At 49.9% G+C, this 16,916-nt stretch overlaps 1 protein-coding gene across 12 annotated transcripts in view; it reads left to right on the forward strand.

Moving 5' to 3' along the window:
• Positions 1-16,916, forward strand: part of PTPRS (protein tyrosine phosphatase receptor type S) — a 187,857-nt gene that overhangs the window by 89,965 nt on the left and 80,976 nt on the right. For all 12 annotated transcript variants that reach the window (XM_083421330.1, XM_083421337.1, XM_083421335.1 and 9 more), the window contains one exon: positions 1,790-1,931. In XM_083421330.1, the coding sequence (XP_083277456.1) occupies positions 1,790-1,931 (142 nt within the window). The remainder of the gene's footprint in view (positions 1-1,789; positions 1,932-16,916) is intronic.

Genomic DNA, 16,916 nt, shown 5'->3' on the forward strand with positions numbered 1-16,916 from the left:
AATCTGTGTGTGTTGTTATCAAGCTGTCCCAAGCTGCCTCCTTGCATCTACAGTGGTACCTCGGGTTACATACGCTTCAGGTTACAGACACTTCAGGTTACAGACTCCACTAACCCAGAAATAGTACCTCGGGTTAAGAACTTTGCTTCAGGATAAGAACAGAAATCGTGCTCCGGCAGCGCAGTGGCAGCAGCAGGAGGCCCCATTAGCTAAAGTGGTGCTTCAGGTTAAGAACAGTTTCAGGTTTAGAACGGACCTCCGGAACGAATTAAGTACCGTATTTTTCGCTCTATTAGACGCACCAGACCATGAGACGCACCTAGTTTTTGGAGGAGGAAAACAAGAAAAAAAATATTCTGAATCTCAGAAGCCAGAACAGCAAGAGGGATCGCTGTGCAGTGAAAGCAGCAATCCCTCTTGCTGTTCTGGCTTCTGGGATAGCTGCGCAGCCTGCATTCGCTCCATAAGACGCACACATATTTCCCCTTACTTTTTAAGAGGGAAAAAGCGAGTCTTATAGAGCAAAAAATACGGTACTTAACTCGAGGTACCACTGTATCCTGTTTGTTTCATTTGTATATTCAAAAATGTTTAATATAGTTGTTGTTTTTAAGTGTAGTTCCCCCTCAGACCACCCCCCCCCCTCAGATGCTGCGGAATTGCAACTCCCATCACCACCGGCCATGCTTCTCACAAAATCATTTAATTGTACGGTTTGAAGGGGACCCCCTAAGGCTCATCTAGTCTAACCCCTGGCAATGCAAGAGTCACAGCTAAACCATCCCAGGCAGGTGGCCACCGAACCTCTGCTTAAAACCGTCTGCGGAAGGAGAGCTGACCCCCTTTCCAGGGCTGACCCCATTCCATGCTGCCGAGGCTCATGGGAGTTGTAGTTCGGGAGCAACACAAAACGGCGCGTTCGCAAGAACTGAGCGTTCGAAAAAAAGACCCAATATCTTAAGATATAAGGAAATTCAGTTATATTAAGATATTAAAATTATGACAAAATCATATTAAGACAGAGGGAAGGAATTTGCTGATAGAATATATGATCAGGGAAGGGAGGTCTGGGGAGGTCGCAGAAATGAGTTAATGCCAAGAATATAATGAGGATAAAAATTGTTTTTTGTTTTTGTTTTTGTTCTTCCATATTTTTTGCTGTTTTGTGTTTGTGTGTCATTGTATTTTTTTCGTTTCTGTTGTGCTGTGGTTTATTTTTTCTTATTTTTGTCGCTTTATATTTGTTGTAAAGGGACGCGGGTGGCGCTGTGGGTTAAAGCATCAGCGCCTAGGGCTTGCCGATCAAGAGGTCGGCGGTTCGAATCCCCGCAGCGGGGTGCGCTCCCGTTGCTCGGTCCCAGCGCCTGCCAACCTAGCAGTTTGAAAGCACCCCCGGGTGCAAGTAGATAAATAGGGACCGCTTACTAGCGGGAAGGTAAACGGCGTTTCCGTGTGCGGCTCTGGCTCGCCAGAGCAGCGATGTCACGCTGGCCACGTGACCCGGAAGTGTCTTCGGACAGCGCTGGCCCTCGGCCTCTTTGAGTGAGATGGGCGCACAACCCTAGAGTCTGTCAAGACTGGCTCGTACGGGCAGGGGTACCTTTACCTTATATTTGTTGTAAAACTTAATAAAAATGATTAAAAGAAAAGAAAAGAACTGAGCGTTCGCTGCAGGAAAATGGGTGTGCCTCTCTTGTGCCCGTTCACACTTTTTGCACTTCGGTTTGTCCCCCCGTTTCCCCACCCCACCCCACCCCCTTCTCATCTCCCCGCTGCCCCCCTTCTGCAGACGAGGACCTTTGACCCCGTGACCTCGTTCACCGTGAGAGACCTGAAGCCTAACACAGAGTATGTCTTCAAACTGGCTGCTCGCTCGGCCTTGGGGATTGGGGCCGAAACCCCGGAGGTCAGGGAGCGAACCCTGCAAGCTAGTAGGTGTCTTTTTTTCCTTTCCACAAAATTCTCCGCCAAAGAGGGGGGGGGAATCCCTTGTCTGGGAGGAGGTGCGGATGGTGGTCACGGGATGGTGAGCTCGGGGGGAGCCGGAGGGCAGGCACGGGAAGCTGCGCGCCTCAATTCGGTCCTCTCGCCTGGTCTCACCCCCTGGCACTTAATCCGAGGGTCTCTTTTGCTCTCTGGGCTCCGTTCGGTCCAAACCAGCTGGTGATCATGCGTGTTGTGTGGAAGTGTAGGCAGGTGGGCAGCCCGTCCTGGTCCCTCTGTCCGCACAGGTGTCTGCATTTAAACCCTCGCACAGGTGCATAGCTGTCAACCGTCCCTTATTTGGCGGGAAAGTCCCTCATCCCAGCGCCGTTTCTCTCTGCTGTCCCTTATTGATGATGTCCCTTAAATTTCCCGGGTTTCAAAGGAAGCAGCTCCTCTCCCTCCCTCCCTGCCGGCCAGGGAGGAGGGAGGCTCCAACTGTGTTGCTCACCCAATAAGGAGTCTAAGAACGACTGGGGGGTGGAGCTCGCATGCCTTGTGCCAATCAAATCGGCCGCGTTGCCTGGGGACTCGCCTTTGCTCAGCGCTTCCCAGCGAAGAGGTGACAGTGGTTTCCCTTGCTGCATCCCCTTTGCCGGGTTGCTGCGTTGTGGGAACCACCGCTTGAGGCTTCGTTTGGCTGCTGGCTGGGCTTCCTGCCTTTGGCTTGGAGGGGCTCAGAAGTGCCTGTGCCTAGAAAATACCTTATTTTGGCTGCTGATCCCTTATTTTCGAGGCTGCTGGTCCCTTATTTTCAAATCTGTAAGTTGACAGCTATGCACAGGTGCCTCTTGAAGGAACTGATATATTCACCCTCCCTCTGCACCAAGGGAACATTGCACTTTTTCTGTTTGTCCCCAAACCAGAGGTCAGCTGCCTGCTTCCTTTAGGTTCTGAGCGATTTCTTTCAAATTCCAGTTCGTTGCCAAACTTTTTTAAGTGGCGAGAGGACCACCTGTAGCTGATGGGCAGGGTGGATGGCTTGGGATGTATGGATGCGTGGCCTCTGAGTGGCCCACGAGGCGTAGGGCGTAAGAGTTGCTGTTGTCCCATATGGGGGGGCCTTGTGCCTGTTTGGCGAGAATGTCCCCGCACCGGCGCTTTTGTCAACCAGGTGTGTTTCGAACTCAAAGCACCTGTGGCGTGTGCTGAGCCACCCCCCTCTTCGACCGCGTTCCCACAGCGGTTTGTTCCATTTCCGTGGCTTCCGCCTAGCTGCCAAGTTCGTATCCTGAGCTCTCACACGGCGTAAAAGCCGTCCGTAGCCGGACGAAGAACGCGTTCATTCGCTCGCTCGCAGGAGAGGAGAAGAAGAGCTCGCCGGTTATACGGAAACTGAGCGCAAAACCTTTAGCTCTGGGTGTGGCTTTTACGCCGTGCCGAAGCTCAAACGCAACGTGGGGAACTGGCCCCTGGGGAACGCAACCACCGAGCGGAGCACATTGGCAGCTTGTTGTGCAGAAGAAAGCAACAGAGCACCGATGAAGGGGAAGGGGAATGGCTGGGAGCCAGCGCTCCTTTCTCGAACCCCACTTCCCCACCGGCCCGATCCCTTCCCCATGATCCGTGACGCTTTCTATCCTTTAGGACAAAGGCAGGCTTTCGGCCACCCTAGCCCCTGAGTGGCGGAGGCCACTGGGATCAATGGTGACACCAGGATGCAATCTGGTGGTGGTTTTAGTTTAATGGATTGTCTCCCTTGTTGTTTCCCCCCTCCCCTCCCCCCACCTCTCCCCCACCACCGGGGATGGCCACGATCCCTGGCTGGCAGCACCGCAACCTGGGCTTCTCACGGATCTTTGCTTTTATTATTTTTTAAGAAACAACAACGGACGAGGTGGTTTTCACACACACACACAGGCACAAACATAACACAAACAAACCCTCCTTTCTCTCTCTCTTTCTCTCCCTCTCACTTTTTATTTTCTATTTTTCCAACCGCATGATTGGCTGTGGCAGGCTGTTCTCTGTGTCTCCCTGTCTTCTCTTATCTTTACCGTTTTTTTTAATTAAAGAAACAACCCACAAAAACTTGGCCAGGGCTTCAGAGTAGCCGTGGACGGCGTGGGGTTCCTTTGGGTTGGAGCAGAAAGCAGTTGTTGCAGAAGGTTCTCCTCCTCTCAAGGAATCCTTTCCTTATGTCACAACTAGGTAACTCTGCCTCCCTCTAACAGCCTTGTAGAGTCGATTTTTCTCCCCAAGCTTCCTGTTGCCTCAGTTGTCTTGGCTTGATTTGGACGACTCTTCGTTTCTGTTTTCTCCCTGACTTCCACACCTCGACTCTACCCTTGCGCATCGTGGCTTCTGCACAACGTGAAACCGGAAACGTAGGTGCTGTTCTCCCATGGGTTATGCCTGTGGAGGATGCAAAATTACCGTATTTTTCGTTCTATAGGACGCACCGGACCATAGGGCGCACCTTGTTTTAGAGGGGGAGAACAAGAGAAAAAAATTCTCCCCCTCTCTGCTCAGCGCCCCTTCAGCGAAGCGGCAGGAGAAACGGAGCACCTTCCATTTCTCCTCCCGCTTTGCTGAAGGGGCGCTGCGCAAAGAGGGGGAGAATTTTTTTTTCTTGTTCTCCCCCTCTAAAACAAGGTGCGTTCAAATGCGTTCAACTGTGCTGCCCCCCGAGCTTGTGGGGCTGGCAGTGGGGGGAAGCGCTGTTTTCCCCCGCCGCCAGCCTCAAAGATCCCTGAAGCCTTCGGAGCACAGCGCGAGTTCCCGCTGTGCTCCGCAGGCTTCGGGTTCCTTTTGCTGAAGCCGGAAGAGCAAGACTCTCCTGGCTTCAGCGGAAGGAACCTGAAGCCTCCGGAACGCAGCAGAACTTGCACTGCGCTCTGGAGGCTTCAGGCAGCTATCTTTCAAGCCCGGATAGCGAGAGGGGTCAGTGCGCACCGACCCCTCTCGCTCTCCAGGCTTCAGCAAAAGCAACACGTAGCCTCCGGAGCGCGGTGGGAGCGCTCCCTCTGCGCTTCGGAGGCTTCACGTTGCTATCGCTGAAGCCAAGGAGCCTGCATTCGCTCCATAGGATGCACACACATTTCCCCTTAATTTTTGGAGGGGGGGAATGCGCCCTACAGAGCGAAAAATACGGTATCTCTGTGCTCTTTGAGTGAAAATCTAGCTCGTTTTGTGTGAAGCAGAGCTTTCTCTTTCCTTCCCCCTCCCCTCTTTTTAACCTTTATTAATGCTGCTAACAACCCAAAAGTGTGGTAGCAGGGTATTACTGCCGTTGAATTCTACTCAGTATTGATCCAGAGCAGATTCCAATGTATAGTTGGCAGAGTAACAACTTCAACACGTTGCAGGATTCCCCAAAAATAGACCAGAGGCAAATAATATTTCATCCAGCAGAGCTTTACTAAAGGGAAATGAGCATAATGGTCACAAATCCAATACGGTCAGTATTGGCACTGTCCATAAGAAATCCAGTTGCACCAGACTTAACTTAAACTTATGATAACTTATAATAAGTCTAAATCTTAACACTCTATACCAGGCATAGCCAAACTTGGCCCTCCAGCTGTTTTGTGACTACAACTCCCATCATCCCTAGCTAACAGGACCAGTGGTCAGGGATGATGGGAATTGTAGTCCTAAAACAGCTGGAGGGCCAAGTTTGGCCGTGCCTTCTCTATACGGAACACCACACCAGAAGGAAGAGAGATAGAAAATGAACGTGAAACCTTCTGGCCTTACTTTTATAGTCAGCATGACCTTGACAGAAAGAGATAACAGGACCAGTTTAAGCCAGCGGCACTCAGCTTCTTGGAAGGAATAACCCAAACACCAGGAACCTTCTGCTTGTTTCTTTCATGCAGAGAAGCTTCCAGAACCCTCTTGAATTAAGTAGAATAGGAAAGATCTCTACACATCAGATCAATACTTCCTGCGCTACGAAATGCAAACTGACAATTACCGTATTTTTCGCTCTATAAGACGCACCAGATCACAAGACGCACCTAGTTTTTGGAGGAGGAAAACAAGAAAAAAAATATTCTGAATCTCAGAAGTCAGAACAGCAAGAGGGATCGCTGCGCAGCGAAAGCAACAATCCCTCTTGCTGTTTTGGCTTCTGGGATAGCTGCGCAGCCTGCATTCGCTCCATAAGACGCACACACATTTCCCCTTTTTAGGAGGGAAAAAGTGAGTCTTATAGAGCAAAAAATACGGTATATCATACAAAGCAAGCAAGCTATAAATAATAAAAAACAGAACTAGTGATGCATCGATACAGATCCAAACATCCATATTTACTCAGGGGGCATGGATGGTGAATGCTGAGCACCAAAGTCCAAAGCGTAGAAAATGAAGTCCCACCAGAGGACATAAAAATGTCCTGGATGCTCCACCCCCCTAGATTCATGCAGTTTATGTTTGATTTTCTTCCCCCCGTAATAGCCAAAGTCAACACAGTCCTACGCAGATTTTTCAAAGTTTACCACTGCTGGACAGTCGAACTCCTGGCTGCAGTGAGCCTTGTCAAAAGCCCTTCAGAGCGATAAGCTTTCCTGTTGCCCGTCCACGTACTCAGTAATGACACTTGTGGGGAAGCCTGAACAGGCAAATTGATTATTTCAGAAATTTATTTGAGTACTTGGGAACAGAATAATGAAACCAGAGGGCATTCCCACCAAAGATAATAGAATGCCCCTCAAGAGTTCACTACCATTCCAGCAATCATGTGTCGATTGCGATGTGATCAGAGGTACCTACACAGTTGTGTGATGCCATCTATGCAGAACAGGGCCTTTTCTGCGGTGGCCCCCCTTTTGTGGAATGCTGCCCCCAGGGAGGCTCACTGGGCGCCTTCACAACATATCTTTAGGCGCCAACCAAAAGTAGGCCCTTGACTAATTAAACCATCCATGACCTTATATGGGTTGTTGCTTCATTTGTCATTATGCTGTTTTTTGTGTTTTTATACAGTAAAACACTCTGCAGACTGAGGATGAAAGGTGGTCTATAAATTTAATAAGTCGATAAATAACTTTGAGGGAACGCTCCCTCACATATGATGAAACAGGTTTATAGGATTTAGCTGGACTTGTCTCCAGCGAAGGTATAGTTTATTCTCCGCATTTTATGTGAGCCAATTTGTCCCCTGGCAGTTATACCTGAGCTAGGGATGCAGGTAGCAGTGTGGTCTAAACCACTGAGCCTCTTGAGCTTGCCGATCAGAAGGTTGGCGGTTTGAATCCCTGTGACGGGGTGAGCTCCCCTTTCTCTGTCCCAGCTCCTGCCAACCTAGCAGTTCGAAAGCACGCCAGTGCAAGTAGATAAATAGGTACCACTGCAGCAGGAAGGTAAACGATGTTTCCATGCGCTCTGGTTTTCATCACGGCGTTCTGTTGCGCCAGAAGCGGTTTAGTGCTTCTGGCCACATGACCCAGAAAGCTGTCTGTGGACAAACGCCGGCTCCCTCCACCTGAAAGTGAGTTGAGCGCCGCAACCCCATAGTCGCCTTTGACTGGACCTAACTGTCCAGGGGACGCGGGTGGCGCTGTGGGTAAAAGCCTCAGCGCCTAGGGCTTGCCGATCGAAAGGTCGGCGGTTCGAATCCCCGCGGCGGGGTGCGCTCCCGTTGCTCGGTCCCAGCACCTGCCAACCTAGCAGTTCGAAAGCACCTCCAGGTGCAAGTAGATAAATAGGGACCGCTTACTAGCGGGAAGGTAAACGGCGTTTCCGTGTGCGGCTCTGGCTCGCCAGAGCCGCGATGTCACGCTGGCCACGTGACCCGGAAGTGTCTCCGGACAGCGCTGGCCCCCGGCCTCTTAAGTGAGATGGGCGCACAACCCTAGAGTCTGTCAAGACTGGCCCGTACAGGCAGGGGTACCTTTACCTTTACCTAACTGTCCAGGGGTCCTTTACCTTTTGCATTTACCTGAGCTGCTTATATCCAGATATAATTTTAACCTGAAGAATTTCCACCTCCATCCTCCTGCTCTCTGCTGTTCCCAACAAACCTATAGAAGCTGCTATGCATCAAAAGCACCTACATGCTAGGAAAAATTGGAGAAATGTGTCTGCAAAAAGCCAACAGAAGCTCTTTTAAAGCTGAGCAGATGTCCCTTTTGTATTTTCTGAGAATTAGGAAGCTCTGGATTTTAGCAGGGAGAAGGTTTGGGGCGACAGCTCTTTCCGTTGAATGTTGTACGAATGGGGGTGAGATTGATGGGTGCACAAAGGGTGCCCTAATGCACGTTAAGCTGAGGTGCAGATGTGCCCTGAGTAATGGTGTAAAAGCTCTTCAGCCAAAACAGTGCTCAGATGATAACGCATAGTGGTTGTTGCCTCTCCCCAGAAACCGTGAAGTTTGCTGGCAAACAACAGGAAAGAAAGTTCGTTTCTGCTTTGGTTTTCCTCCCTTTCTTTTGCATATAAACCTACGTCTTAGAAATACAACAAGGCTATAGTAAAAGGTGCGCGTTGTGGAAGAATGGTGCTTGGGTCCAGTGGGTGGCAGTTAATTGAAAATCTAGGGGGGACTCTAGTTAAGTTACATTTTAGCAAAACTGAAAATACGCAGTAGTTAAGGATGGCTGGATGGGTAGATAGAGGGATAGATAGATAGATAGATAGATAGATAGATAGATAGATAGATGATAGATAGGATAGAGGAAAAGAGATGAGGTTGGTTAGTTAGTTAGTTAGTTGGATGGATTATAGAGAGATAGATGATAGATTAGATAGATGATAGATAGATAGATAGATAGATAGATAGATAGATAGATGATATAGATAGATTAGATAGATAGATAGATAGATAGGATAGAGGAAAAGAGACGAGGTTGGTTAGTTGGATGGATGGATGAATGGCTTATAGAGTGATAGATGATAGATAGATAGATAGATAGATAGATAGATAGATAGATAGATAGATAGATGATAGATGATAGATAGATGATAGATAGATAGATAGATGATAGATAGATATAGATAGATGATAGATAGATAGATGATAGATAGATGCCTAGATAGACGGATTTAGAAGATGTCTTGCTTGGAGTCATCCTGATCCATGGTAAAACCTTTGCAAAATCCCCACCCCCCTCACATACACACCATTTATATTTTTGCATCCTCCACAGTTATAAATCTGCCCCACAGCAGCAGGTCCTATGAGGACAACTTCCATCCAAATAACCTCACCCAAAGTTTTTCAGAGGCCTCGAACGCTCGTGGCAGTGGTGTTTCTGTTGCCTTCCTGTTAAATGTTTGGTTCTCATATCTGTCCCATGCGAAACAAGAGGTCCTCTCTGGTGGTTTTCCGCAGGCATGCTGTTTCGCTGCTAACGGAGGAAATGCGTCGATTGTGGAGATGACCCGAAAATGGGTCTTTGTCTTGTAGCGCTGTTGTTTGTTGGTTTGGTTTGGTTTGGTTTGGTTTTGAAAAACGAAACAAGCATCAGTAGAAGAAGCAGTGTGGGACCGCGGTTAACCTTTCGACTCAGTGCTTTCCTCCTCAAAAGAGGAGGACCCCTCCCCATCACAACTTAGGAGAGGCGTCCCTGGAAATCCTTTGGGAGCTCAGGAACCAGGGAAGACGTTGGCGATGGTTCTGGGCTTGCTTCCAGCCTCCTTGCATGTGCCCTTGGAGAGACCCTCTCACCACATTTTGGTTATTTTGTGTGTGAAAAGCACCTAGGTTTTCGTGATGGGGATATCACCATTTCTCTCTCTTTCCCTTTCTTTCTTTCTCTCTCTTTCTCTCTCTCTCTTTCCTTCCTTCCTTCCTTTCTCTCATTAATTAGTTCAGAGAGGATTTGCTTCCTGGCTTGAAGACCTGGTTTTGGGTTGGGGTGGGGAATAAGAAGAGGAGCGGGGCTTTGTAACGTGGTCTTGTAACGTGGTGAAACCAATTCTTTTTGTTTCCTGGCTGGCTGTTGGAGGAACGAGTTCAATTCTTCCCTGATCTCGGCGGCATCCTTCGGCGCTCAGACCCCCCAGCTGGGGACAGGCTTTTTGTGTCTCTCCTTTACCCACCCCCATGCAGTCGTCCCCCCCCCCAAACTCCATACAGCTCCCTCCCCGCAGTCTTAACATCATGGCGAGAACCTTTCCTCCTTGTCTTCCTTCTCTAGCTGGCATGCCTGTTCAAACGCATGGGGAACCAGAGCCTTGCTCAATCTGCGGTAGATTTTATTTCTCCCTTCCTTTCTCTTTTCTGGGCGTATCCGCAGGGGCTGTCCTCCCTAGTGCTTAGATCCTCCCTGCAAAAGTTTACATCCTACGTTGAAGGCACTGCGATGCCTCTTCAAACAAGCATGGCTTCTTCCCCCAAAGAATCCTGGGAGTTGTAGTTTTGTAAGGGTGGCGCTGTGGGTTAAAGCCTCAGCGCCTAGGGCTTGCCGATCGAAAGGTCGGCGATTCGAATCCCCGCGGCAGGGTGCGCTCCCGTCGTTCGGTCCCAGCGCCTGCCAACCTAGCAGTTCGAAAGCACTCCCAGGTGCAAGTAGATAAATAGGGACCGCTTACTAGCGGGAAGGTAAATGGCGTTCCGTGTGCGGCTCTGGCTCGCCAGATGCAGCTTGTCATGCTGGCCACGTGACCTGGAAGTGTCTCCGGACAGCGCTGGCCCCTGGCCTCTTTGAGTGAGATGGGCGCACAACCCTAGAGTCTGTCAAGACTGGCCCGTACGGGCAGGGGTACCTTTACCTTTACCTTTACCTTTAAGGGTGCCAAGAGTTGTCAAGAGACCTCCTATTCCCCTCACAGAGCTGCAATTCCCAGAATGGTTTAAAAGCCAATGCCTCTTCGCAGGGAACTAGGGGAAGAGCAGATTCACAAGGAGAAGAGGACGCCTACTAACAGGACCCTTAACAAACTAAAGTGGTACCTCCGGTTGTGGACAGGATCTGTTCCAGAGGTCTGCTCAGAACCCGAGGTTTCTGCCACCTGAGGAGCGCTTCTGCGCATACGCGGTCTACTGCCTCTGCGCATGCGCGCGCGGTGAAACCTGGTAAAATACTTCCGGGTTTTTGCCGCGCACGCATTCTGAAGTTTACATAACCTGTACAGCTCTCCCGGGATTACCGTATTTTTTGCTCTATAAGACTCACTTTTTCCCTCCTAAAAAGTAAGGGGAAATGTGTGTGCGTCTCATGAAGCGAATGCAGGCTGCGCAGCTATCCCAGAAGCCAGAACAGCAAGAGGGATTGCTGCTTTCACTGCGCAGCGATCCCTCTTGCTGTTCTGGCTTCTGTGATTCAGAATATTTTTTTTCTTGTTTTCTTCCTCCAAAAACTAGGTGCGTCTCGTGGTCTGGTGCGTCTTATAGAGCGAAAAATACGGTATTTGGGGGAATCCATGGCTGTTTAAATTGGGATTACTAAAATGGAATTAAACTGCTTTAAATGTGCACTGTGAATGCAGCCGAAGTTAAATTAAGAGTGTCATAGAATCACAGAATTGTAGAGTTGGGAGGGACCCCAGGAGTCATCTAGACCAACCCCCTGCAATGCAGGAAACTTTTGCCCAATGTGGCGCTCGAACCCACAACCCTGAGATTAAGCGTCTCGTGCTCTACTGGCGGAACTATCCGTCGACTTGTTTTTTTTAAGACAGTGTTGCTATTAATGAACCTACGGTATGAATATCATACCTTAGGTCCATTGATGGACCTATGAATATCGATGGGATCTGCTCTGAGCATGGCTAACATTGGATTCAATGTCTACTCTTGAGAATTAGTAACATTAACTGCAACTCTTTGTTTTTTTCCTTCCTTGGTGTGCAGAGAGTGAGCTCTGAAAATATGGACACTGTGGTCATTCAGGCTAACCCAGGCGAAAGCAAATTCATTCGCTGCTACTGATTGCTTTTCAGCCTATTGGCCAGTGCCAGTGTCGTCACCCGACGCTCACAGCAAGCTGCATTGCATTTTCCTTGCGGTTCCTTTTTAGTAAGGTTCGCCAAGGTTAGTATTCTCCAACGTGGCACCCTCCAGATGTTGTTGGACTCGGTTTCCCATCAGCCCTACCCAGCGTGGCTGGGGATGATGGGAACTAGTGCCAGACCACCTGCCCTGCTTGAAAAAGCTCCCAGGTCCAGAGGCTTGGGCAGGTGCTAGCAATGCCAGCCTTGATGCTAGAGGAGGGAAATACCAAACCTGCCTTCCCACCTTATGTATAAAGTGCATGGCTTCCCCCCAAAGAATTCAGGGGGTTAGACTGGATGACCCCAGGGGGGCCCCCATCCAATTCTACAATTCTGTGAAATGTCCTTGCATGCAGCCCCTGTCTTCCTTCGTAGTTCCGCCACTGCTCCACTGGCAGAACAGCAGTAACTGAATTTGTTCCTAATTCATTCCCCATCTCCCCACTACCCAATTAGAAAGCATTGTTCAGAATACAGTGGTGCCCCGCAAGACGAATGCCTCGCAAGATGGAAAACCCGCAAGACAAAAGGGTTTTCCGTTTGCAGAGGCGCTTCGCAAGACGAATTTCCCTATGGGCTTGCTTCGCAAGGCGAAAATTGACGAAAAATTTTGAATTTTTTTTTTCCGCTCCAAAACCCCTTTTTCTGAAGTGCTAAGCTGTTAAAAGCATTTTAGCAGCAAAACTGCTAATCCCTTAAGCCTTAAAAAGCCGTTTTTAGCCCTTAAAATGTCAATAGCGCTAATCCGCCAATGGGCTTGCTTCGCAAGACGAAAAAACCGCAAGACAAAAAGACTCGCGGAACGGATTCTTTTCGTCTTGCGAGGCACCACTGTAGCTGTTTGCACGACCCGCAAAGGGAGGTAAGAACATTACAAAATTGAAACCAGGAGCAGCTATTCAGGCACATTTATTTGGAATCGAGTTGAAACGATTCTGTTCAGTTAATTCAGCAAAAGTAGAACTGTAGAGCGGGAAGGGACCCCTGAGGGTCATCTAGTCTAACCCCCTGCAATGCAGGAATCTCAACTGAAGAATTCATGGAAGGTGGCCATCCAACCTCTGCTTAAAAACCTCCGAGGAAGGAGAGGCCACCACCTCCTGGGAGAGACCGTTCCACAGTCGAACAGCTCTTACCTTCAGAAGGTTCTTCCTAATGTTTAGGAACGGCTAAGGGAGCTGGGCATGTTTAGCCTGGAGAAGAGGAGGTTAAGGGGTGATATGATAGCCATGTTCAAATATATAAAAGGAGGTCACATAGAGGAGGGAGAAAGGTTGTTTTCTGCTGCTCCAGAGAAGCGGACACGGAGCAATGGATCCAAACTACAAGAAAGAAGATTCCACCTAAACATTAGGAAGAACTTCCTGACAGTAAGAGCTGTTCGACAATGGAATTTGCTGCCAAGGAGTGTGGTGGAGTCTCCTTCTTTGGAGGTCTTTAAGCAGAGGCTTGACAACCATATGTCAGGAGTGCTCTGATGGTGTTTCCTGCTTGGCAGGGGGTTGGACTCGATGGCCCTTGTGGTCTCTTCCAACTCTATGATTCTATGTTAATGTTTAGTTGAAATCTCCTTTCTTGTAACTTGAAGCCATTGGAGAAAACTATAGCTTGCTCCATCTTCCATAGGACAGCCCTTTGAAGAGGCGGGTGGCGCTGTGGTCTAAACCACTGAGCCTCTCGGGCTTGCCGATCAGAAGGTCGGCGGTTCGAATCCCCACGACGGGGTGAGCTCCCGTTGCTCGGTCCCAGCTCCTGCCAACCTAGCAGTTCGAAAGCACCTCAGAGTGCAAGTAGATAAATAGGTACCACTCCAGCAGGAAGGTAAACGGCATTTCCGTGCGCTGGCCACATGACCCGGAAAAACTGCCTGCGGACAAACACCGGCTCCCCTCGGCCTGTAAAGCGAGATGAGCACCCCAGAGTCGTCTGCGACTGGACTTAACTGTCAGGGGTCCCTTTACCCTTTACCTTTGTTGTCTCCAAGTATCTTGATCCAGGGATGCCAGCTTTTCAAAGTCTGGTATTCTCCAGTGCCTTACTGCTGGCCCCTTGCCAATTCGCACCCCAATGGATAATCCCACCCCCCACTTTGGAAACCGCTGTACCAAACGCCAGGACTGTGCTGGATTTCCAAGAAAACCTTCCCGGAATTGTGGTTTGATGCTAAAGCCTCTGGCCTTACGAGAAGCCAGGATAAAGCTTCAATACGGATACACCTTTTTCTTATTCTGTCTCTCTCTCTCTCTGATTGCATGCTTCTCTTTTCTTTCCCTCGCCCCCTGCCTGCGATTCTCCTCCGTCTCAGCTTTTCACACACAAGTGTGCATGGTTTCGGCAATATTCCCTTTCCCTAACCCCCCCCCCAAACCATCCTCCCCCCGCATGCCAGCACATCCCGCCGCACCATTTTCCGCGCTACTCCGCCAAGGTGGCGTTCCCGAGCATCAAAAACCCGTTTTTTTGTTTAAAAAAAAATCCATTAAACTAAAGGTAAAGTATTATTTTTTGATCTTGCGAAAGAATTCTGCCTTTAACTCTTCAAGTACCAGAGACAATAGACTGTAGGACACCTGGAGGAAAATCTAGTGGAACGAAAAGAAAATTGGCTGGGAGGCACCTAAAAAATATTTTTTTCCAAAAAGGAAACCAAATCAGTGATTATTGGAGGATATGCTGCCATTTTTCTAACCCAACAGTAAAAGTGACAGATTTGGGCTTTGCTCTAGCTGAGCGATTGGTTCCCTTAGAAATAACAACAACAACAACAACAATTTCTTTTCAGTATTTTTGGGAAGCGCTAACCCATTCAGAGGACTTTCACTGGCGTGCAAAGTGCACGGGACAGATTTGTAGGGAAACACTGAGGGTGGGATGAAGAGAGAGCCCCCGCCCCACCCCTCCAGAGCTTTTGACTCTGTTGAAAACACATTTAAGGGGAGAAAAGTTTGTCTTTGCGATTTAGAACTCTTAAAGAGTTGCAAGCTTGCACACACACCCCCTTTCTGTGCATAGAATAAGCCAGTGACATCGAACAGATGTATGCAAAGTCTATGGTACCTAAAGGGTTAAAAACAAACAACAACCAACCAACAAGTAAAGCCACTTTGCATTTGGTACATGGCAACTCAGTGAAGGGGCCCAATTCTTGAGGCCTGGACAGTCATCTTTTAAGGCCGCGTGAAAGCAGCCGCAGAAGGTGAGTACTGGCTGGTCTCAAGCGGATTCGCAAATACAGCCCAACCTGTTACCATTCCCGCATGCTCGGCACACCTCGGCCACGCTCCACGCAGCTCTGGGCACGCTCCCCTACTCCTGGCGGCCTTCGGGAAACCCCACGGGGGGTGGGGGGAGGAAAGAGGCGCAGGACAAGTGAGTTGGAGGTGGGCGAAGGCTTTTTTCGGAGCGCTCTCCAAAGTTCTGACCTCGCTCCAACCTCCTGCGTCCTCCGTCTCTCATGCAGCGCACACATGCAGACAGACACCCCTGGACTTGCACAGGTTGGGCTGGATTGTGATGGAAAGGCCATGAAACCCCTCCGGGGGTCCTCCTGCGCAGACGATGCGGTCCAGACAAGTAGGAGCCGTGGTTCTTCTGCCTCCCCTGCTTTGCTTGGAACAGGAGGAAGTCCCCTGTCTCCTCACCTGTTTCCCTGCCCCTCTAAGGAAGGGCGGGCGTTCACACATGCACACGCACACCGGGTCTTCCTCTCGGAGCTCTTAGAGGGGTGAGTGAGCAGGGACATCCTCTGGAATAGCAGTACAGCCAAAGAAACTCTGCACTCTGCTTTTAGTTTTATAAAACATTATTTTGGACCTGGGCTGGGCTTTACTCTTTTTTTGGTACTGGCTGGCGGGGGGGGGGGGTTGGCTCAGAATGCAAACAGGAAAAAAGGGGGGAAGAAGTTGGGTAGCTGAGGCCAGGCCTGACTCTGCAATGGGTTTCTGGAAAGTTTTAGCTGAAGAACCGTCCCGTGGTTACAGGCAGTTGAAAGAGCCAGAGTTGGCACACGAGAGCAGCCGCTTTTAGTCTTCTCCATGATCAGAGCAAAAGGCGGGTGAGAAGGGCGCTGCAGGTGAGCTCCCAGGTTCGCTGGAGAAAAGGCGCAGGGAAAACACAAAGGATGAGTTATTCTGCATATTCCGAAGCTAAGCAATTTACCGTATTTTTCGCTCTATAGGACGCACTTTTTCCCCTCCAAAAATTAAGGGGAAATGTGTGTGCGTCCTATAGAGCAAATGCAGGCTGAGCGGCTAAGCCCAAAGCCAAAACAGGGAGAGGGAGCGCTGTGCAGCGCTCCGTCTCGCTGCGCAGTGCTCCGTCTCACGGTTCTAGCTTGGGGTTAGCTGCGCAAAGCCTCAGCGGGGTGCCTTCACCCCACTGCTCTGCGGAGGCTTCTAAAGCCTCGCTCCGGGGGCTTCAGGCAGCTATCCGCAAGCGTTCGGAGCACAGCAGGAGTTCCCGCTGCGCTCGGAAGGCTTGCGGATAGCCGCCTGAAGCCAGGAGAGCGAGAGGGATCGGTGCGCACTGACCCCTCTTGCTCTCCAGGCTTCGCTGGAGAGGCGCTGCACAGTTTTCCCTCTCTGCGCAGCGCCCCTTCAGCGAAGCGGGAGGAGAAATGGAAGGGGCTCCGTTTCTCCTGCCGCTTCGCTGAAGGGGTGCTGAGCAGAGAGGGGGAGAATTTTTTCGCCCCTGTTCTCCACGTCCTATGGTCCGGTGCGTCCTATAGAGCGGAAAATACGGTAGGTGCTTCAGTTTAAAGACAACAGGACGCCAGTTCTGCCCTGTAGAAAGGAAAACACAATTCGGAGTCGCTCCAGGATAATGCGTTGGAGTTCTCCAAACCATTTGCCCGCGCCACAGAAAATAGTAGACCTAGCCGAAAGGCAACACGCAGAGATCTGCGTTTATCGCTGCAGTGCAAAACCAAGAGGCCGAGGAGGAAACGGAAACTGTTCTGAAGAGGACGCATAAGGCCCTGAGTTCGAATCCCGGTCAGGACGGGAGTGTCTCCTGCCATACGACGGCACCGTCCCCCTGCTGACGAGGGCTGTCTT

The sequence above is a fragment of the Podarcis tiliguerta genome, assembly GCF_965153285.1.
Source record: "Podarcis tiliguerta genome assembly, chromosome: 18".
NCBI classification, from domain to species: Eukaryota; Metazoa; Chordata; class Lepidosauria; order Squamata; family Lacertidae; genus Podarcis; species Podarcis tiliguerta.